At 37.9% G+C, this 23,864-nt stretch overlaps 3 protein-coding genes across 4 annotated transcripts in view; 1 reads left to right on the plus strand and 2 right to left on the minus strand.

Moving 5' to 3' along the window:
• Positions 1 to 8,804, plus strand: part of LOC128016429 (protein FAM193A-like) — a 29,786-nt gene extending 20,982 nt beyond the window's left edge. For both annotated transcript variants that reach the window (XM_052600921.1, XM_052600930.1), the window contains 7 exons: positions 1,153 to 1,377; positions 1,487 to 1,763; positions 1,934 to 2,120; positions 3,128 to 3,358; positions 6,712 to 7,537; positions 7,643 to 7,724; positions 7,813 to 8,804. In XM_052600921.1, coding sequence (XP_052456881.1) covers positions 1,153 to 1,377; positions 1,487 to 1,763; positions 1,934 to 2,120; positions 3,128 to 3,358; positions 6,712 to 7,537; positions 7,643 to 7,724; positions 7,813 to 7,906 — 1,922 coding nt within the window. In that variant the 3' untranslated portion in view covers positions 7,907 to 8,804. The remainder of the gene's footprint in view (positions 1 to 1,152; positions 1,378 to 1,486; positions 1,764 to 1,933; positions 2,121 to 3,127; positions 3,359 to 6,711; positions 7,538 to 7,642; positions 7,725 to 7,812) is intronic.
• Positions 8,805 to 14,371: 5,567 nt separating this feature from the next.
• Positions 14,372 to 18,731, minus strand: LOC128016439 (TNFAIP3-interacting protein 2). Its single transcript, XM_052600943.1, has 6 exons — positions 18,024 to 18,731; positions 17,233 to 17,526; positions 17,044 to 17,133; positions 16,569 to 16,859; positions 16,330 to 16,446; positions 14,372 to 15,739 (listed from the first exon to the last, which is right to left on the minus strand). Exons 1-6 carry the CDS (start codon positions 18,432 to 18,434, stop codon positions 15,497 to 15,499), a joined length of 1,446 nt encoding a protein of 481 aa, XP_052456903.1. The 5' UTR covers positions 18,435 to 18,731; the 3' UTR covers positions 14,372 to 15,496.
• Positions 18,732 to 20,017: 1,286 nt separating this feature from the next.
• Positions 20,018 to 23,343, minus strand: LOC127944444 (uncharacterized protein DDB_G0271670-like). Its single transcript, XM_052540401.1, has 9 exons — positions 23,141 to 23,343; positions 22,969 to 23,023; positions 22,837 to 22,884; positions 22,682 to 22,744; positions 22,175 to 22,204; positions 22,036 to 22,071; positions 21,892 to 21,924; positions 21,712 to 21,777; positions 20,018 to 21,628 (listed from the first exon to the last, which is right to left on the minus strand). Exons 2-9 carry the CDS (start codon positions 23,020 to 23,022, stop codon positions 21,176 to 21,178), a joined length of 783 nt encoding a protein of 260 aa, XP_052396361.1. The 5' UTR covers position 23,023; positions 23,141 to 23,343; the 3' UTR covers positions 20,018 to 21,175.
• Positions 23,344 to 23,864: the final 521 nt, after the last annotated feature.

Below are 23,864 nucleotides of genomic sequence, written 5' to 3' on the forward strand. Positions count from 1 at the left end.
AAAAATTGATAGCCTGAATGCACTCTAAGTCGCTTTGGATAAAAAAGTCTGCTAAATGCATAAACTTAACTTAAACTTAACTTAAGAAATCATTTGATAATGGATTAAAAAAAATTAATGAGTAAAATAAACATACTTTAGATGACAAAGTATTTTTTACAAATAAATATTTAATAAAAAATTTAATTAAAAAGGAAGCAAACACTGTAACCTACAGGGCACTCAGTATTTCGGGAAGTTTGTGTGCACTGGGAATCATATTTTTCAAATAAAGCAAAGGTAACACTCATTTTACATGCAGCACACAGAGAAAATGACATGATTATGACAAAGGGCCAATATATCCGTCAACCACTACTTCAGATACTTGACTAAAATATCTGAGAAATAAGCTTAATACATTACGTTAGTATTTTATTTAGTCACAAAATCAGATTCCGTTCTCCCAATGCGTTTAAAATTCATGAGAACGGACACATACACACTAAAGAGATTTGGGAGTGACAACTGCCTTAAAATGTCTGAGGGAATCTCTGAAATGTAGAAGTTAAAGTTTTTATTTTCTATAATCTTATCCCCCGAATATAAATGGGATACAGGATTCACTCACAAGATTTGACACAGTGATAACCATAGTAAAAGTTCGACTTAAGCCTAAGTAAACTTAAACCGAAGTAAATAAACTAAAAACTACACACAATTGAAGCTGTTTGGCTGAGCTGTATTTGAGTAATGTTAACGATCAGAGTCATCTAGTCACCTAGCCATCAATAGGAAAAAGCAGTCCACAGAGGTGTGTTATGTTTATACTCAGTAAGTTTTAACAGTATGCTCTTTCTGGACCATAATTGATGGGTTTCCCCGAGACCGCATCGCTAGTGGTGAGAAACTGTTGGGAAGAGATCAAAATTTGTGAATGAGTCAAAACACAATTTTCTAGCACCACACCACAGACGAGCCGTCTGTGTCCAAAAGTTGGGTGACGTCACTGTAGTAACAACTATTTGTTCAGTTTGGCACTGTACAGATGTGTATTTATATACTTATTTTATATGCATTTAAATGGTCACTAATGTACCTAAAAGGATTTGTGTGATGACTTCTATTGTTTTAAGTGTCTTTCTGACCCTGAAACTTTTCTCCTTATCAAAGGTGACATGCTGGGCCCTCCCCTTCCCGACGTGCCCCTTCTCTCCTCCAGTTTGGACCCTAATGTCAATCCCCACTTTGCTCCATATGACAAAGAGAAGAAGAACGGCGCCAAGAAAAAGTGTCTCTTCAACTACCAAGATGCCTTCATGGAGGCGAGCGAAGTGGTGATGGCCACTTCCTCTGCCACCTCCTCTGTCTCCAGTACCACCACCACTGTCCAGTCGAGTAATGATCACTTCCACGTTTCTAAATGACCCTGATCATGAGTGTTTCGATTGGATTCTGGCTTTCCTGTGCTTATTTTCCTCCTTTTCCTCCTTTCCCTTTTTTATAGATGAAGTTTTCCATAATTTAGGTAAAGAGGACCATAGACATCCCACTCCTGTTGCTCCTAGGAATAGTCCCACTAGTATCGCGTCTCTCCCCCCTCTCAGCGGAACCTCGCATCCCTCTTCCCCCAACACACACCTACCCAGTATAGGCACCCAGTCCTTCCCAAAGACTGTAACTCCAGGCTACATGGATATCCATCAGGGTCTGTGCTTGTCAGCTGGTGAGCAGCCAACCACCCTGGGCGAGGGTTTAGTCAGTGGTCCAAATAGTGTGTGCAGGTCAGTCCCCCAAGTATCTGATTTATACGTTTTCTGTCTCATGTCCCTGCTGTGCCAGCATCTGAGACGCATAGACAAGCTGTTGTATTCAATACCATGTCAAGCTTTCAGTTTTTAATAAAGACACCAGAGTATGATCCATATAGTCACAGTTGGGATGTTTTTGTCAGTGATCCAGACTGTGAGGGTCATCGCTGTGAAGGGAACGGAGGCTATGAGCACCAACCATATGAAGGAGAGGAGAGCCAAGATGAGGACAGCAGCTCAGAGCACAGCTCTTCTACCTCCACCTCCACCAATCAGAAGGAAGGAAAGTACTGTGACTGCTGCTACTGTGAATTCTTCGGTCACGGAGGGGTATGGAAACACTCTCATTTGGCTGTCACCAAACTGTTCAATTAAAAGTCTTCCTAATTAGGGTCGGGGGGTTTGACCATAGTAGTACATCACAGCATAGATTATTGAATATAATATGATTCACAATTTATCACAATATAATAGATAGCAAAAATGGTTAATTAAATTATCAAGAGGTAATAGCTGTTTTTGAAAAATTAAATACTTAAAATAAAACAATTAAACACTTGAGATTAAATAAAAGATACATGTCATTTGATTATATTGTCTGGCATGTATGAATACATTTTTGGATGTCAGCTGATTTTAGTTTTAATATATATATATATATATATATATATATATATCAAACTTATTTTGGGATATTAAATCGTGCTTTCTCATTTCCCATTTTCCCATTTAAATTGCCGTTGCCACTCACTCAAAAAGTGTAAAATATAACGTTTAGCAAATCTCAAAATAAATATCCACTTTTCATACGGTACTTTATAAGCTTATGATGCCTAAATTCACCTGTAGCATTTAAAACAATTGATTTTAGTTTAGTTTTTTATTGATTTAATATTCATTAAGAGAAAATAATGATTAGTGGCAAGCCATACCATCAACCATATCATCTACTGATAATGGGCTTAATGGTATTTGCAACAGTTGGTACATGATGCAAGATACAACTTGTCACTTTAACATTAACACAAAGCGGTCCTGCTCACTGATGCATCCATGTAAAAACATACATCTACCAGGATATAGTAGACCCTTTTTTGCCCTAACTCACTGCATACATCATACCATCCAGTTCTATTTCAATTATAGTCAACCACTTTGATGTTCATACAGTGTTAGTGATGGATCAGTGCATGCAGTTATTTCCTGCACCATATCAGTTTTGCATACTCCACTGCTTATGTAAATCATATCGTTAAAGGAACATTTGTGGAAGCAGTTCATGTTACCTGTCTATCATTAAATAAGCTAATCAGGCTTCTGTTGTTTGTGGCGCGTAGCCCCCTGCCGCACCCACCAGTAGGAACTATGCAGAGATGCGGGAGAAGTTGCGACTCAGGCTAACTAAGCGCAAAGAGGAACAGCCTAAAAAAGAAGAATTGCTGCTCGAGCGGGATGGGGTGGAGGACGATCGCAAGGTAGAGGACCTGTTACAGTTCATCAACAGCGCAGACAGCAAACCACCCAGCAGCTCCAAAGCAGCCAAACGTGCCCGTCACAAACAGAAGAAGGTAAACTCATTTTGTAATCAGGAATTCACATACACTTTTTTTCTAAATCTATTCAGCATAAGACTATATTAAAATGCAATACAACTGTTTCTTATAATGTTTTTTTTTTTACTTCATTATAATAAAGTCTTAGAAAAACTCTAAAGACTAAAGTCTTAAGTAGTTTTGCATAACCTTTTATTATAAAAAAAAAAAAAAATATATATATATATATATATATATATATATATATATATATATATATATATATATATATATATATATATATATATATATATATATATATTAGTGCTGTCAAAATAAGCACGTTAATGCATGCAATATTTTTTTTTCAGCTTAAGAGCATTACAAATATTTAACACAATTAATGCAGGGGTGGAAATAGTGTTGGGCATCCCCAGTCACAACTGTTGCTTCTGTCTTTTTTTCTCGACAAGAATTGTTTATTTAGAAGCAGAACGTCTTTATGACCACATCAAACGGCAGACTTTCAAATGCACACTCCAACTTCACCTCAGCGACAGGCGCTAGTCAAATGAGGGAGGAAAATGTACGAGGGAGCTTCAGTAGAACTACAGTGAACTGCGGTCACATGATGTTGTCTTATGTCAGTAAAAAAAAAAAAAAAAAAACATGTCAGTCATTATACTGTACTTGTAACATGTGCTCTTCAAATGCACACTCAAATACTTTAAAGTACTGTATCATATTACAGCACAAATGAAACTATGAGAGAATGTGAGAAAATAGGATGCGCGTCAGAGCTGTGTCATGTTCAGCAGCCAGAATAACCTAATAACCCAGCTTCTGCAATGTATCTTAATCAAAGAACAAAAGGAAATTATTATCTTTTGTAACTTTAAGGATTTATCTATTTTTAATTTAGAATTCAGTGTTTGATCACTTTTTTCAGTTTCTGTAGATTTCCTTCTTGCTGAAGGGCACAGGTAAATATGACATTTATTATAATGGGTTTATTGCCGCGTTTCCACCGAAATTACCCGGAACATTTGTACCAGGAACTTTTTTTCCCAGGAACTTTTTCCCCCCCAGACCCCTTGCTTTCTGCGTTTCCACCACGGTGTAAAGTACCGGGTAGATTAGGCAAATAGACTGGTGACGTAGGTCTGAGCGCGTTTCTCAATACAAAGTACCGCTGATTTAAAAAAAAAAAGGTACGCTGATTTTGGACGTGCATCATTGGTAGTTAGTTCAGACTTCGTGCGTTCGACTGGGGAGTGTGATGTCAGCGACGACGCAAATCCTGTAATTTTCCTCTCTGTATATTTACAATAAAATGAAATAGGATATAAAATACCACTGCCTCCTTTGGTTTCATTTAAGCATAATAACAGCTGCAGAAATGTACTTAGTTCAGGGATATGTGTATATGCAGCCATTACAATGAAACTAAATATTATATTTATAATATTATATTATAATATTTTATTTTCATTTTAACATATAGATAAATTGAATACAGACCAAAGAAAACCTGTTAGATTTACCCCGCAGCTGAATTATGTTATGTTTAACCACTAAAGAGACATCAGAGCCAGCGGCACATATCAGAAGATCTGTCCGAGATGAGGCTGCTCTCTGCGGATACATGAGGACTGAGCTTCCGCTGATCGAGTGGAGCTCACCGTCTACGAGATCGGCGAAATACATTTTTAAATAGGCGCTGTCTTTATAAATAAACCATAGATTTGAGTTTTAGACAACTACATTCTCGCCTGAAATACTTTAAAATTACATTTCATGACACAATAACAGTAATATTTGAAAATGATCCAAATAAATGGTGTTTGAACTCAACCAATGCTGCGTGAACTCAGATCGCTTTGGCTACTGTTATTTTCCCCTCAGTATATTTACAATAAAACTAAATAGGATATAAAATACCACTGCCTCCTTTCGTTTTCATTTAAACATAATAACAGCTGCAGAAATGTACTTAGTTCAGGGATATGTGTAATGTTATATACAGCCATTGCAATGAAACGAAATATTATATAGACTTGCCTTTTTTATTTTCATTTTAACATATAGATAAATTGAATACAGACCAAAGAAAACCTGTTAGATTTACCCCGCAGCTGAATTATATTTTATGTTTAACCACTGAAGAGACATCAGAGCCAGCGGCACATATCAGAAGATCTATCCGAGATGAGGCTGCTCTCTGCGGATACATGAGGACTGAGCTCCCGCTGATCGAGTGGAGCTTACCGTCTCTGAGATCGGCGAAACACATTTTTAAATAGGCACTGTCTTTATAAATAAACCACAGATTTGAGTTTTAAACAACTACATTCTCGCCTGAAATACTTTTAAAATTACATTTCATGACACAATAACAGTAATATTTTGAAAATGTTGATTCGAATAAATGGTGGTTGAACTCAACCAATGCTGCGTGAACTCAACCAATCAGGATGTTTAGCGCCAAAGTCCCGCCCCCGAAAGTTCCGGAACTTTAAAAAAGTACCACCTCGCCAGCAGGGACTTTCTGAGGGGCATTTTTTTACCCGGAACTTTTATTTAGTTCCTGGTTCCTGCGGTGGAAACACACCAAGTACCGGACCAAGTCCCTAGTTCCTGGGTAAAGTTCCTGCGGTGGAAACGCGGCTTTTGTAAAGATTAAGTTCACTAGAAGTTCACTAATTTTTTTAAGACTAATAAATGTTGATAATTTTAATGATAAATAATGAAAATAATACAATTGATAGCAGTTATAGCTACTGTAATGTTGAATGGCTATAGTCAATGCTTAAATATTGGGGGGGGGGGGGGGGGGGGGGGTTATTTCATAGAGACATGAGTAGTATTAGTGATACTCAACTTCAGACATAAAAAATATACCAGTAAACAAATATTTAAAAAATACTGTCTTTGATATTTCTGCATTAATTTGTGATTTTTTTTTTTTTTTCAATATAAAATTATATTTAAAAACTTAAATGCTAGGATTAGTCATGATTAATAATAATAATTTAAAAAAGTGTGATATTATCTTTTTAATCGATTGAGGGCACTTTTTAATCAAAACTTCAACAATGTTTATTTGTATTTGGAAAAACACTCCTCATGAAATGTCAAATAATATGTCAAATAATTTGACCTTTATATGACAAAGCAAGATTAGTTCCGGTTTTAAAATGCCATGTTGACCCAAAACGCTTAATGATATTTAGGAATGAGTAATGCATAAGTTATATATATATATATATATATATATATATATATATATATATAAAAAAAAAAAAAACACACACACACACTAGTCATGGGATTAAGCTCTCTTTTGGGGTGTCATGGAGTTAACTGTCTGGCGGTTTGTTTGGGTGCAGCTGGAGGAGAAAGCCCGTCTAGAGGCGGAGGCTCGGGAACTGGAGATACAACAGCAGTTTCTAAAGGAACAGAGTAGGCGGCAACAGGAGGAGGAGGAGGCAGCACTGAAGCGGGAGCTGCTCCGCCTGCAGGAAATGCAGCAGTTGCGGGCATCTAAGAAGAAAAAGAAAGACAAAGTCAAGGAGGTAACCAAATCTGAGAATCCTCTTGTTCCAACAACCAACAGCCCTCAGCCTCTTCAGCAGACAGCACAGAGCGTTTTAGAAAAGAACATGCAGAACGGCAAAACACAGCTACTGCACAATCTCATCCGTCTCAGTCCTAAGGAGCCTCGTATAGAACCTGAATCCCCCACTGGTGGGAAGAACGGCCCATTGCAACAGCCTTGCAAAGAGAGACCTTCAGAGTCTCTCGCCCTCCAGAATGGCACCTCCTCCCACCCGGAGTCATCCCATACCAAGGTCAAACCCAAGCAGCAAGCGTATGGCTCCAAACCCAACAGTGAGGCCACAAAGAGGCCGGCTGAGACCTCCAAAGCTTCAGAGCTTCCCAAAGCCGGGAATGCAGCCAGCCCTCAAACTGACACCAAAGCCAAGCAGAAAGCTTCAGACGAGTCAGTGACCGAGATCAAGAGGGACGAAAGGACTAATGGGAAAAAGCCACAGAATGGAGGGAAAGACGAGAGGAACTCTCCCGTTACTGAATCTTCAGCTGTAGAACCTCCTCAGCAGAACGGCAAAGTCCCAAACAATGAGTCCCCTCAGCCCAAAAGTAAAGCAAAGAAGAATAAGAAGAAGAAAGCGGACAAGACGAGTAACTCAATAGGTGAGTGTTGTGAATTGCCAAACTGTGAAGATAAAGGATAAAAAGAAAACATTTGTCCATTTTTGAATAGAAAATCAGAGTCAGAACTCTCTTATTGTCCAACAGATGATGTTTTTCTGCCCAAAGACATTGATTTGGACAGCGTAGACATGGACGAGACCGAACGCGAGGTGGAATATTTCAAAAGGTAATTCTTGGTATTTTTCTGTAATGATTTAATCTGGCATTCATGACCTTTTGCTTCCCAATGAATTCATTTTTCTCCCTTTTCGCAGGTTCTGTTTGGACTCGGCGCGACAGACAAGACAGAGGTTATCCATCAACTGGTCCAATTTTAGCTTGAAGAAGGCCACGTTTGCTGCACACTAATGGGTCTTCCTTTCAAGAGACAATGGCAGGAATCAATAAATGTTCCTCTGGTTTCTTCTCTCTCTCCCATGTTTCTACAGACTGATCGCTGACCCCAGTGCTGCTATGTTTCAACTTCTCCGCCGGTCTACATTATCCACGCCGCCTTGCCTTGTCCTTGTTGCTATGGGTTCTGCAAAGAACCCAAAATGGGCTTATATTCCTGCAGTACTTCTGGAGAGAGAGAAAAAAGAGCAAAGTCAAAAAACAACCACAAAATGCTACTCTATAAGTTTATCCCTATTATTTTGGTTTCCCTTTTCGTCTTTTAAAAAGCTTGTGTGCTTTTTGTCAGTGAGTGGGCCGTGTCCCTTAGGTCTGCGCCATGTTCTGGGTTTTCTCTGGCTTTATGTACATTAGGATGAAGGCACTGCGAAAGACATGCTTCAGTGTAAAAGAAAAAAAGATGAATATGACAAAAAAAAAAAGATCCTTTACTTCAGATCAGCTGTGGCTTTGCTCACCTTTGCACCTAGCACTGCACTTCCTCAACTCTTCAAGAGAATCGGACTGGTCAGCTTCACGTCATTGTCCCGTACTTCTCTCTTTATTGGGAGAACGGCTACTACTTGACAATGTTCACATCAGGTTTTCAGTTCCATTTCAAATTGTTCGGTGTAACAACTGTGTTCAAGTTACCATTTTATTTTTGTTTTCTTTCTTTTTTTCCAACTTGTACCAAGCTTGTATCAGAATACTTTCCGAATCGAATCGAACAATACTCACACTATCAATCTGTTATAGAGTGTATATTGTATTAACACTGAAGCCGGACTGGCTACTTTTTAACATATTGTTAAGTAATATTAAAATCTTGTCTTTCTTTTTGAAAGATGGAATACAGTAGAGTGGCAGGACATTTCTGTGTCGGTGTCTTTTTTTCTATTTTGCTCCATTACGTAACCCTTATCAAATTCCTAACCTTATCCAGTCAAGGGGAAATACAAAACCTACTGCAGATCAACATTAAAGGAGCCACCTAACACCCCTAAATTGTATGACTTGGCACCTTGCAAAAAGTCCACCCTCATCGTTCTGGTAAGTGTTAATAGTTTTACATTAACTGCAACTTAATTACTTCAACAGTCATGATGGTGATAATAATAGATATGCAAACATTTCGGATAATTTGCTCAAAATTTGAGGTGAAGTCATTATGCATAATTTTCGGTTTATTTTGCTTGGTTTTCTTTCTTGTGACTTTATTACCAGGGTGTGGCAGGTGCAAGTCGGTGAAACTATTCCTTCCAATCCAAGCACTGAGCATCACTGGAAGCAGATAATGCAGTATTATTGTTGCTGCTGAGGTAAGTGTGTTGAAAGTGAAAATAAACGTAAAAGCATTTCAGATTTTATCATTTAAGTAAGCATGCATTTCAAGTTAGCATGTCCTACTGAATGCATGTTGAGATCAAGGTTATATTTAAGTTAATATTTTTTAAATGTCTTCAACAAAAAAACCACGTTAAATACTGCTGTTAAAATCATTTTCAAGTCTATTTGCCCTGTATGTCTCCTATTCCATTATATATGATTTTGGCTTTTTCACGTCAAAATTGCAACAAAAAGTGTGATTACCTCACTCTTCAAAGGATGCATTAGAATCCTGTTTTAAAATGGGAGGGAGGGCATATTTTTAATCTTAGAAACCACTTGACAGACTATTTCTATACATATGACTCCCACAGATAGGGAACTTTTGTCTCTCCATCATCATCGCTTTGTTTTATGTAGGGCTTTTTTTTCTTTTTCTTCACTTCCTGCCAAAAACTTTTTCGCTGTGGTGGAACGCCTACCTCCATTTTAGCGCGTAACAAAGAAACACCAGGTTAGATGAATTTCTATTTGTCTTGTTAGAGATGATCTCATTTCGATAATGATGCTAAAAATACAGCATTGCCACTAAAGCTTAAAATTTGAAATGTAATCAAATTAAAAATAAAAACAGTTATTTTAAATGGCAATCACAGTTTACAGTATTACTGTTTTAATTGTATTTTTTGATCAATTAAATAAGAATTAAAAAATAAGGCTTATTTAAAAACAAAAGCATTTAAAAGCAAGAAGTGTAAAAAAAAATGTTTTTTAATACAGTAATCTAAATTGTTACAGTAAACCGGAGTTAAAAGAAAATCAGTTAATAATTAAATATATTTATATGATTTAAATATGACCACGTGTTTGCCTGGAAAATCGGAGAATGAACAATGGGAGATTTTTCTGAATCTTTAGTTTTAGTTGACCAGTTTTAGTCACCCATGATGCAATGCTGGAGTTACCTCATTTATGTGAAATCTTTTTTTAGATAGACATTTCTGGTTGAGGCCAAATTCACTCTGTACTTTCAATATGAAGTTCAAAGTAGTTGTTTTGACAGAATGAGAAGTGCAACTACACAAGATGATGTATCAATACATCCCTTATCTTGTCTCCCATACTGAAAACCCACAAACCATTGTCTTCCATATGACATTTGGATATTATCAGTAGAGCGCAAGATGAATTGACTTGGCATATGCATCCCAATTTTCAACTGTCCTTTTATGATGCTCTTTTGAAAGGAATACTAGCGGAGCCTAGACGTCTTCAATCAGTCTTGGACAGTAACAGGGTCATAAAGAGCGCGAGAGCTGGGCTTATTAGAGAGAAATCAAAGATTGGAGATTAGATCTAGTTTGCAATCACTGGTGAAGATCTTTTCATTGAGGATGGCCCAGAGCTGGGGAGAAACGCAGACAGCTCAAGAGGGAAAACCCCCATCGTTCCACATACTGGAATTGACAATAGAGTTCTGTCTCAGCGCTGATCGCTCTTATCAAAAAAAAAAAAAAAAAAAACTCAACAGGCCACGATCACTCTAACACAGCTGGTAACAACAGCCCTTTAACTGATATCTCTACCGTACGGTTGAGCTTAATTTGATAGGGAATAAATCTATCAAAAGAAAGAGATGAGAGAGTAATCTTTCCACAGCTGTTATACCCCATCTCTGTGTCTTCAGTTGCCATGGGGGGTGGTTTGGGAATTTCCAGTTTTCAAGTGACAGCAGCAGTTTAAAAAATTGCTTCTGGTCAGTCATCAGGTAGTAGGGTCAAACAAGCAATCAAGGAAGTAGGGATGAAACCCTTATCCAAAATCATGTGCACACCATACAGTTGATACGTCTGTAAAGGAGATCATATAACGCATATATTGCCAAATGTCTGTATGTGTTATAGAGACACTTAAATATCTCTTCTTTTTTTATCTTTGTGGACCCTGAAGATTAGGAAATGTATCCAAGATACTAATAAAGTTAAAGGGATGTTTATTACTATATCGAGGGAAAATAACTAATAGGAATAGTCCTCTGAATTTAAATCAAGATTTACCATGGACTGACAACTCAACCATACGGTATAGTTTTATATAACATTTAAGTTATAAATTATTTATTAGATATCTACTGATAAGAATTTTAAGCTCCCTTTAGGGTTGTTAAAGAAAGTTAACTTTATTTTCCCATAAAGGGTTAAATAAGGAAGTTAGCCAATGCTCAGGAATTCCCTGCTTTCACAATCGGTCACATTTATTTCCCTCTTGGATAATCATAGCAGGTAAAGTTATGGATATTAATAGGTAAAAAAAAAAAGAAGAAGAAGCTTCACCATGGTAGGCTACTTGGAATTTTTTGTTGGTGTTTTTTGGCTGGTGTTGAATCTTTGAGTCGGTGGGCTAATTGTGTAAGTGACATTTTGTCTTTCTGTGAACAGTTTTACTGTAAAAGTCATGTGTTCATGTGACCTAATTATTTCCACTTCCTAAAGGTTGATTGTGGTGTGAGTGTGTGCTTTTCTGCAGTAGGTGTGGGCCTCACTTTATTGTAGGTGTGTATGAATTGTGTATGCGGGGAATCCCTTCCAGCCTACCTTTCACTTCTCCAAGGAAAAAGGTTTCGTAAAAGAACAAAACTACAGCGGGCCCACACATCCATCACTTCAGCTTTTTGCATCTCCAGTTACCATCTACACAGCGAGCTTCTCGGTGACTTCATAACAAATGACTCCTGCAGATAGAAATATGACACTGTTCTTTGTAAAACTCATCCGAAGTGTGTTCTTGTGCTTGGGCGACGTCATTTCGAGAGTGGCGACTTGACTGAAGCAGAGCATGAAACTCCTGCTGGACTTTTCCCTCCTGCCCCCGTGGCAGCTAGCTAGGGTCGTGCGTCTGAGCTCATCAAGGGTTTATTGACTCAGGGGACAGTGGTGCTCTTTTACATGTCTGACGTGATCTTATATAATCTGAATAGGGGCCTGCACTTATGACCAGTTTCCCAGATGTAACACACTGGTGGTGGAAATAAAATACAAATTCACGAGGGAGCCATTTACGAGCCAAATTACGTTTTGAGCAATATACACAAATGTCAATATTGTTTTGTATGAATATTTCTGCCTGTTTGAATAAAAGAAAAGGTAACAAGTATTGTTGATTATGGTTCACCCACCTTACAGTTTTACTCCCAAACAAGTTTCAATTTGACCGCACTATGCAGAGGAATCGAACAATGAACGGTTATATTTTAGAATGAAATTTATTATGACATGATTCTGTTGTTGCGGTTAGTAATGGTTTCCAGTGGGTTTAAGAGTGATCGTATGCATATCCTAGCAAGCTGGAGAAAAAAAAAGAATATATATACAGTACAGACCAAAAGTTTGGACACACCTTCTCATTCAAAGAGTTTTCTTTATTTTCCTGACTATGAAATTTGTAGAGTCACACTGAAGGCATCAAGGGCTATTTGACCAAGAAGGAGAGTGATGGGGTGCTGCGCCAGATGACCTGGCCTCCACGGTCACCGGACCTGAACCCAATCGAGATGGTTTAGGGGTGAGCTGGACCGCAGACAGAAGGCAAAATGGCCAACAAGTGCTAAGCATCTCTCGGGGAACTCCTTCAAGACTGTTGGAAGACCATTTCAGGTGACTACCTCTTGAAGCTCTTCAAGAGAATGCCAAGAGTGTGCAAAGCAGTAATCAAAGCAAAAGGTGGCTACTTTGAAGAACCTATTTTCAAAGACATATTTTCAGTTGTTTCACACTTTTTTGTTATGTATATAATGCCACGTGTTAATTCGTAGTTTTGATGCCTTCAGTGTGAATCTACAATTTTCATAGTCATGAAAATAAAGAAAACTCTGAATGAGAAGGTGTGTCCAAACTTTTGGTCTGTACTGTATATATACATATCTCAATTCATTCATTGTACTTCTTGTGGTTGCACACAGGAAGCACTTGTGCACTTGTAAGTTATAATAGAGTTTTGTAGTGATGAAATGTTTTTGTAGGCCAACCTAGAATTTTGCATCCCTCAACGAAAACCCAACCGATTTTTTCCTTTGGCTTTTGGATTATTGCAAAAAATAAGCTCTGTGACTGACAAAAAGTCATGATTCTTACATGTCTTGTTCATCATTCACAATTAGACAGGACTTTTATCTATTTTGAGGCCTAAAAACAGTCGGCAGATGTTAAAAGCTAAATGTAGGCCATTCTTAAGCTACATCACCAAGTGGTAACTTCAAAACACATACACACACACACACTCCCTAGTTTTCAAGCGTGCAATTATGCACTAAACAAGGCTGTGAAAGCAGACTAGTGAGTAGATGACATTGCCTGTTCTGCAATGACATTTAATGTCCCCAACAACCTAGTCCCATTTAGATAAATGTCAAAATATCTCACGCTTGTATTAACCACAGATCTTATTTCAAGCATTTAACCAAAAGCCAACTGACTTCAGGATGATGGAACTAGAAGAGCTAAAATGCTAACTCGTTTCCAGGTTCTGTCCTACAAAATGTATGTCTGGACTCTATTAACTAATTCCACAGAACCACATAAGGATGCACACAAGCCTACAGACTATCACCAATGGTGACTTTATTATTTTGCTGCATTTTTGGGATTCTCAAACTTAATCCCTTCATTCTGGGCTGGATAATGTTTCTAGCATCTCAAAACCATGGCAGCAGTTTAGATTTTGATTTGTTGATATTAGTGTTCTAGTTTCAGTTAAAGACAACCTTGTTTGTTCCTATAGTCTCCTCCCCTTTAAATAGCCAGTCCCACTATATCCCAACAGTCGCTTGTTTCTCTTCTAGTCACTTGTAGGCCTGGGGACAGCTGAGAATTTGCTGCAGTTATAGCCCGTCCATTCACTTGTTTGGGAAGGGGTTTTCCACCACTTGTGCGCATACACACACACTTTCAAATCCCATGGGACTTGAGTTTAATGCTTCATGACACACTTTGCCTCATGATCTTGCCAGCATTATCACAACTCTCTCAGTTTCTGGTTTCCCATATCTTCCTAAAATGTACCTTTGGCTGTACAAACACTGACAGACACGAACAAGATAAAACCGTTTAGAAGAGGGTCCTTAAGCAAATATTTTATTATAAAAAAATAAATCCTCTTATAGTTATCACATTTCTCCGTCTCAGTTTGGCATCTCTATAATAATTTCTTATTGTCAATTAATGTTTTTGGTGTCAGTGCCTTAAAACCCCCCAAAAAGTGTTCAGATACACTTTAATAGAAGACCATTTTGTCATACGCAGCATCTGAGACGTGAAAATTTCACAGGGAACTTCCTCTCTTACTTAAAACTAGAATGTTTTCAGCTGCAGAGGGGGATCGAATGGCAAGTACCTCACAGTCAAAAAGTGCCTGACGGAGCCATTTAACATTTTTAACCAGAAACTAATGTTTGATATATATGTATATGAATCAGAAAGTCAAATGTTGAAAGATTATTTATAGTGTGTGCTGTTCTGCTCTGTATATTCTGGTACAAATGAACATCTCTGATTTAAAATGTAAGCCCAAGACAAATGCTAACAACACACTTACAAAAAAAAAAAAAAAAAAAAAAAAAGAAATATTAAAATAGCACCATAACAAAAACAGTATCGGACAGTCTAATAACAATGAAGCTTATGTATTAAATATAAAAGGTTATGTACATTTATCATCCGTATTTGGCAATAATAAAATAAAATAGTAAAAAGTGCATACTATGTCTTTACATGAGGTATATGATACCAATTTGACAATTCATTTGAATTATACACAGATCTGCAATACAGTATTTAGCTAAATTTGATTGAAACTAATACAAAATGTCCCATACTTAAGACCATAAAACCAAACAAATGACAAAACCCAGTGACTTATAAACCAAAAATGCTTGAGAATGAATAACTTTTCGTAACCAAACGATCTGCATTCAATGACAGCCCATGTGAACTGGGAATGACCCACCCAAAGTCACGTCTTGAGTCCTATGCCACAGGCGACCTTCTTAACACCAACTAAGCCCACAATCGAAAAGCCAAGTAAAAAAACAAAAACAAAAAAACTCTTCCTGCGACACGATCCTGTTCAAACGTGTCCCTGCCTTCATCAACATCCTGTCAAACATCCCATAGTCTGCAAGCGTGTAGTGATTCTGTCCTCAGTGCTTTCAGTGCCCTGTGAAAAGTCAGTGAGGTGAGAGACTCACAGCTTGGCACACTCGTCCCAGTGTTTTAGGTACTCGGCCGTGTGCTCGTCGTCATATGTGGTGAGACAGCGAGGGCACTGCAGTTCAGCGGCTCCCTGCGGTGCCGTGTTACTGATAGTCCTCTTTGAGTTAGTTTCTGGGGGACTGTTTCTTAGTGGTTCGGCAGTGTCCGTCTGTCGGTGGGGAACTTTTTTTAGGCCCATGTGAAGTCGCCGTGAGGATGAGGTATCTTGGACACCCTGAGTGATGAAGAAAAAAATTGTGTTATTTAAAGGATATTGGACTTGGATTTTAAAATCTCATGCTGGTTGGGTTGCACTGAAAAAAATGGTAACCTAAATATGGTAAATGCACTGGTTTTATATTTATATCATATAATTGAATATAGCTGAATCAACCTAGATATACTAAGGGGGTCACATGATGCGATTTCAAGTTTTCCTTTCTCTTTGGAGTGTTACAAGCTCTTGGTGCATAAAGAAGATCTGTAAAGTTGCGAAGACTAAAGTCTCAAATCCAAAGAGATATGCTTTATAAAATTAAGAGTCAACCACTCCTACCTTAAGCAGCTCATTCTAACACCCCCCCCCCCCCCCCCCCCCAACATGCCTACGGTACGATGTGGGAAGATTTCCATTACACTGTCAATAGCCTACAATGCCGGTGTCTGTTTCTATAAAGTGGGGGCAATTCTAACTTTGCTAGGGCAGTCTTGTGCTTCTTACTCACAACCTGTAAGTACGTTTTCATATTCATAAGAATTTGGCTTCTTGCCATAAAAAGGTCAAATTAACTTTTCAAGAATTTGCAGTCTTTTAATGTGGCTTGCCTGTGTGCGTATTTGCAGTTGAAGTCGCCCAACTTCATCTTGAAGATCCAGGATTTTACCCTGAGCCCTTTCTCGGTCTGCCCTCTCCGATTTGAAGTCCTCAATATAGGCCAAAACCTACAAAAGAACAAAGAACGGATTGGTTTATGGGCAGCAATCCAAACAAACCAACTTCTCACTTTGGTTGTGACTTTCTGTTTAAGAGGAATTCAGAATCTGCAAGTTGAACTGATAAAGACCTGCTGCTCAAGCATCTGAATGCGTTCCCGGTCTCTTCTTTTACTTTCATCCCTCTCTCTGCTGAGTCTCTCGCACTCCATCATCTTGTCCTGCAGGAGGCCATTGAGCCGCGCGATCTCCTGCTGTAACAAAGGCATGCTGCCCGCGACCAGAGCCGGAGCCAGAGTCTGGGTCAGGGTCGGACCTGCAGATGCCAGACCATTTGACTCTTTCAACTTCTGACACAATCCCCTCACGTAATCCTCTCTACTGGAGTCATACTTCTGCCACTTTGAGTTTAAACTTTCCACCTGAGATGGAACAAAAGCATGTATTTATGATGTGAACAGAAAAAAAAAAAAAGACATTTTCCAAGAATATTTTACATTGGTTCTTTCCATAAAAGGTACTGAGTGACATTTTCTGCAAATGAAACGGGTAAAACAAATGTCAGTGAGTGATGATCAAACAACGGTCCCATCGTGTGATCCTTACATATGCAACTCTCTTTTTAAGCTGGTCATTCTCCTCTTCTAACTTGCTGATGATGACATTTAGATGAGGAACTTCAGGGGAATCATTTGTCTGATGAAGACACAAAAGCAAGGTCAAATATAGTTTTAAATTAAAGTGTTTTAAAGGTGGTCCAGATGTTGTAAAATACTGATAGTTTCCCCAACACACCTCATTTGCTTGAGTTCTCTGATCCGTCATGACTGTCTTGCTTTTCTCTTCCTCCAGCCGCCCCAAAAGCTCCTGGCACACCTGCACGGTGGCCCCCAGCTGTGCTCTCAACTGCTCGGCTTCTTCAGCGAGAGAGTTGCAAAGGACGGCCCTGGTGGCCTGTGTCCGATCGATTTCGGCCAATGTGGAGCGCAGTCGCTGGATCTCCCTCTCTTTCTCCTGCTCGGGCCTTTCCCTGATGGTCTCCAGCTCTTGATCCTTCTCCTTCAACTTTTCTTGCAATCTCTGGATCTCCTGGAAAAAGCAAACAGTCAGAAGACCCCTTCATGGGTATTTCCTGACAGGTGAACGTGAACAAGAAATTCACTTAATCACACCACAGCTCAAGCACACACTGTTAATTAATCATGTGTTAATGAACAAATGTAAACTAGCAAACCTCTTGAGAAAAAAAACAAAGAAACAAACTGAAACCACTGTAAATTAGTCTGTTCTTATTAGTTAACCAGACTTGTCTGTTTTAAAATGATTTTGGGCACTTTTCAAAAGGTGAGACTGGAAGACCAGTTTAAACCAGCTAGGACTACCAAATCGTTGTAGACTGGATTAAGCGCTTTATTTTTATTATTATTGTTGTTTACTTGATTGAATTAAAGTATTTTTACAAAGAAGACATACATAACAGCTTTACAGTGCTTTTGTTTGTAAAATGTGCTGAGAAAAAGAAAAACTTGGCATGTTTTTGTAGATAGGAGAATCAGGAAGACATATGAAAATGTGTTTTAACTTACTGTTTTACTGGATTCCAGTTTCTGGGCGGTGTCCACCTCTGACTCCTTGACTTTTTGCTTTAATTTGCAAATTTCCTTACACAAACTTTCGATGAGAGATTTCGACGGCCCTACAAAATAGGGCTCCTCTCCCTCCATGACCAATGTTTTCTCATAGTTCCCCAGTCTTGCCCTCAAATCGATAATAATTCCTTCTTTGGAGGAGACCAGTTGATTTAAACGAGAGATTTCTTGTTGTGTTTCGTGGTAAAATGTGTTGAGTGTAGAGTAGCTGCGCAACTTCGCCCTCAGCGCCTCGTTCTCCCTCTTTACCTCATCCATGCTGAACATAATCCGCTCACGCGTTAAAGGCAATATATAAAGTTCGGTTTTCCCATAGATTGTACAGGTTTGAGTGTCATAGGCTGGCATGCGTCTGCTGGAGACCAAAGGCAGAAAGCTTCAGCTTGTGAGAGCCTCACTCAATTTCGAAATTATTTTATGAAGAGGGGATTTCCTTGCGGGGACTTCCCCATCTCAAACTGGGTAACTTATATTTTTTTCTCGCGTTTCACATTAAACGTCGAAAAATAGTTCGGTAACGGCCCTACTTTTGGCATCAAAAGAGTTAATTGTCGAGTCGTGTGGGGTTTAATTGTTATTTTACACATTTTACAGACAGTTGACGCTCCTATCGGTATCAGGTTTAGGAAGATCACAGAAACAGCTTGACACCCGGATGTTGCGCGTGCACAAAGATTGCGCGCGACCTGTACTCTTCGCAGCCTACGCTGCCAGTGACGCGACGCGGCAAACTAGAGTAGCCTACACTGCTTCCTTGATTGTCATAAGACAAGACATATAGTCCCTTATATATATGGCCAGTGTGCAATGCGTGTGAAGGGAGCTGCCTGTGGAACTTGGCTCACTAGGACTGATGGCTTTCAGATAACAGAAGACATATTTAGACACATAAAATTAAGCCAAGGCATGAATCTGATGAAAGTATGGGAAAGTAAAACATTTTTTCACGTCTTTTAAAGGGTTAGTCAACCCAAACATGAAGAATCATTTACTTAACCTCTTGTCCTTCTAGATTAGTCATCTTCCTTTCTGCAGAATGCAAAAGAGGATATTTGGGGGAATGTTGATTTCAGTTCCCTTTCACTTCCATTGTAATTTTTTTTCTCCTTACAATGAAAGTAAATGGAACCGGAACAGCTTGGTTACCAAAATTCTTCAGACTTCATACAAGTTTGGAATGACATGAGGGGGGAGTAGATGATGACAGAATTTATTTTGTGATGCTTATCCCTTTAAGTACAATTCAGGAACATTGGTTGGCTTACAATGTAATATATATATATATATATATACACACAGACCAAAAGTTTGGACACACCTTCTCATTCAAAGAGTTTTCTTTATTTTCATGATTATGAAAATTGTAGATTCACATTGAAGGCATCAAAACTATGAATTAACACATGTGTAATTATATACATAACAAAAAAGTGTGAAACAACTGAAAATATGTCATATTGTAGGTTCTTCAAAGTGGCCACCTTTTGCTTTGATAACTACTTTGCACACTCTTGGCATTCTCTTGATGAATCTTGAAGGAGTTCCCCGAGAGATGCTTAGCACTTGTTGACCCTTTTGCCTTCTGTCTGCGGTCCAGCTCACCCCTAAACCATCTCGATTGGGTTCAGGTCCGGTGACCGTGGAGGCCAGGTCATCTGGTGCAGCACCCCATCACTCTCCTTCTTGGTCAAAAACCCTTGATGCCTTCAGTGTGACTCTACAATTTTCATAGTCATCAAAATAAAGAAAACTCTTTGAATGAGAAGGTGTGTATAAACTTTTGGTCTGTACTGTGTATATATATATATATATATATATATATATATATATATATATATATATATATATATATATATATACTGCAGATTTGAAATGTTATGCTTTCTTTCCCAAAAACAGAGTTTTATGATGAAGGTGTAGTGGTGCGAAATGAAAGCATTCACATTGGGTTTTTATTGAGCGCGTGCAAAACGGGTAAGTAATTGTTTTGTTACCAATTAATAATTTGATGGTACCATATTATAGCATATGGCACCTGAGCAGATAACTGGGAAATAGCATCTGACAACAGTTTTTACCCCTTCTTGTCATAATGGATAATGCCTGCCATTATCTTGGATCACATGTGTCAATTGTCTAGACAATGAAAGCCAATGGCACTTAGTCTGTTATCTGAAGATTGAACTATAAAACAGTCATTTTAATTATACAGTAATTAACAAACTTACTATGTCTAAACCCCCATTCTTAGCATTAGGAATCTTTATTCCTCTGCCAAAAGCAGCAAACATGAAACAGCAGAAAGTCCCGCTCATCATGTTTGTGTGAGTTCATGATTTTCTGCCTAAAGGGAAACCCCACCGCTGTTCTTTAAAGTTTGCCACCATCTTGTGGTGTCAAAACAGCAATGACATGGGTTTGACAGACATTATATAGTACTTGTAAATAAGTCAGTCGCACACAAACATAATTATTGCAATATTTCCCTGATGAAAGTGCTCTTTCATGCTTGATGTTACACAACAGCCATTTCAGCTCTCTATACACATTTTTATTGTTTAGGCATGCTTGTGCAAAGGTATGAACTAAATCTGTAAAATTATAGGCAGTGAAGTTGGTAATTACACTTGGAATGCATTAAGGCAACCCTTTCATTTTAGGAATGTATGGTGCTTGCATGCAATTTTTTAGCATTAAGAATTCTTGGGAAAAACAGCAGTCGTGCAATGCTTGACTTTTTATTCAATTTATTTATTTGAAAATGGTTAATACCAACAGTATAAATAAAGGACTACAAATTCTATACACATACAAAATACTACACACATCTCCAGCTTCACAGAAATAAAAAAAACGCAAAGTACTGTATAAAATCTAAATATCAACGTAGGCTTACAATGTTTAATTTAAAGTTCAAAATCGACTGAGGTACCATTATTGTTTAATGATTTATATTAATATTATATAAATTCCTTACATACTCTTCTTTAAATATTTTCCTTAATAGAACATTCCCATTTTAATATTCCTGGGATTTCCACTTGCAGATATCAGAGCATTGAGTCATAAAATGATGCCTTAAACTGCTGTTAGGGCTCAGTGACATCAGGCATTAGGATGCCATTGAAAGGGTCCATTGCACCATCATCACCGATATCCAGAGGAAAGTCTTCCTTGCTGTCACATTCTTGGCTGTCAGCCCCTGGCTTGCACTCAGCGGAGCGACTTTCGCTGTCCACTGGGCTGTTTTTGGACTCTGTGCTTTCGCTGCTGCTGCTGCTGCTACTGCTGCTGCTGCTGCTATTGCTGGTTCTGTACTCGGCACCGTCAACACTGTTTTCACTGCTTTCACTTGTGTCGGCACTGTTATCCTCCTCATTTGTGTTCAGAGCAACCGTTTCCTTGCTTTCACTTGATTCACTGCTTTCACTTTTTTTTGACGCAACACTAGTGGACATGATGTCATTCTCTTCTGGCTGGCTGGTCACTTGCACTTTGCCATTGTTGTTAATATGGACCCATTTGAGCGTGTAGATCCAGCCCTGTGTAGATGCATTATGATTATGATAGTCATCATTCCTGTGTTAGCACACATGTATGATGCATGAAATTGGATGTTCCTTACCCTACGAACATTTTCTTTACTGCTTTGAGTGTTATCTGATGTCAGTGCAGTCTCGCTTTTTCCAGACTAGATAGCCATAGATGACAGAACATAGGACAGTATAAACAGGAAACCAATTTCTCTGCAAACTGTAAGCTTTAGAGTGTGAGTTTTAGGTTATGTTAGGGTAAAGTAACTTACCAGACTTTCCACAGAATGGCTTTCACTAGAAATCTTGACATATAAAACAAAACAAAAAAACAAAGATATTTGCAGTCATATTCATCTTTTAATTGATTTTGTAAATTTGTGAAAAGATATAATAAAAGTGATTATTAGTTATACCGGTTCATTTGAGTCCGATTCAGTTGATTCTGAACTCTGTCAAGAAAACAGGGAAAGTGAAGTGAGCCTATTCTCTTAACAGAAATATATTCAAATATTTTGTCATTAGATGTGTTATCATAACAGTCTTTGCACTTACACTGCTGTCTGAGACAGTGTCCTTAGACCTCTGCAAGCAAATAAATACATGTTTTATTTGTACATTTATTCTTTTTCATTAAAGATTCAAAATACCATACAAAAGTGTTCTTAATTAGTTCTTGTGTAAATTTGGAATTACATGCATTTTCGTATATAGTTGGATTTTTTTGGGGTAAAAAAATCAAAAGTTACAGTTCTCTTCAATGTAAAAAAAAAAAAAAAAAAAAAATCCACCTACTTAAACACTTCAAAAAAGTTCAGTTATGCATTACATTTTTTATTATAATCAAATCTGCAATTTCTTTCAACTTTGCAACATGCAAGTCCTTAAAAAATGAAGTTAAATTGGTTTAATTATTTTGTTGAGTTTAATAATTTTTTACTTAGTTCACTTTTTCTTTTTCTTTTTAAAGACATTAAAAACATATATACAGTTTTCCCTCCTTCTAGATATGCATTAAGTTTATTTTCGTATAAATGACGTGGAATTTGACTGAAAGCGTACCTCTTCTGAAAGTTCTGAGGTATTACTCTGGTCGGAGGATTCAGACATCGAAGAGCTTTCCGACTGTGAAATATAAAAGATTATAAAACATCACTACCTAAAACACTTTTAAACTTGACACTAAGTTTCTTTACAATAAACTGAGCATCGCTTACAGAGTTGGATGCATGCTGAATAATCTCCATAGCCTTTTTATGCAAGATCTGTGTGATAATTCAAGAAAGAAACATTGTCAAATGTTTGGAAAGACAGAAGAACATTTCAACATTATCCACTGCAGTACTCACTGGATTAGCACAGGCTGCTCCCAGCAGACAGAGAATCAGTATGGCAGGTTTCATTCTGAAATACAAAATTTGGTGAATAAAAATCCATATTGTTATTTATTATGTTTTAACATTATTACGTTTTGACATTTCTGCTCAAAAATAAAATATAGTGTAGGTATGAAAACCTTACCTTTCTCTTCTCTTAGTCCAAAGTCCAAGAAAGCAGAAGAGATTAAATGAATGAGAGTACTTTACGGAGACTGTTTATAGCTAAAGCCAAGGACTGGATTTAATGGTATGTCTAGAGAAAGTGCTATTTAACAGGCTGGCTCTTCACGAAGGTAACAGCATCACTTCCTGCTTGAAACACTCAGATTACTGTGGGGGCACTTTAACTGGAGCTGGAATATACAAGAAAATGAGAGTGCCACAGTAAGAATGTTTACATAATGCAATGACACACTACAGTGCGCGCTCACCCAAACTTCCTCTCCTGTACATGTCTATTTTAGGATGCTAAACTATAGGGTGTGTGGCCTCTAAACGCAGAGTAAGAGTACTGTCTGATCCCACACTGAGACAGGAAGTCCATAATGAGAGCATTCCAACACAGAGCATTTCTTTTTTTTCATAGAAAAGCACGAATGTATATTAATGTATTTTTTAAATTCTATATGTTTATTATGAACCTTTTGTTTATAAGCTGTTGAAAACAACAAATGGCATCATACGTTTGTGATAGCTTGCTTATATAAATATCCTTAATATCCCCACATTGATTTTTTTTTTCTTCTCTCACCAATTCCTGAAGCTCCATATTTGGAGTGCAACTTGTGTGTGTGTGCGTGTGTGTGTGTGTGTGTGTGTGTGTTGGTGAAGAGTAGAATATTTTAATTTTACAAACATTCCTCACT

This window comes from Carassius gibelio, chromosome A1, assembly GCF_023724105.1.
Source record: "Carassius gibelio isolate Cgi1373 ecotype wild population from Czech Republic chromosome A1, carGib1.2-hapl.c, whole genome shotgun sequence".
NCBI lineage: Eukaryota > Metazoa > Chordata > Actinopteri > Cypriniformes > Cyprinidae > Carassius > Carassius gibelio.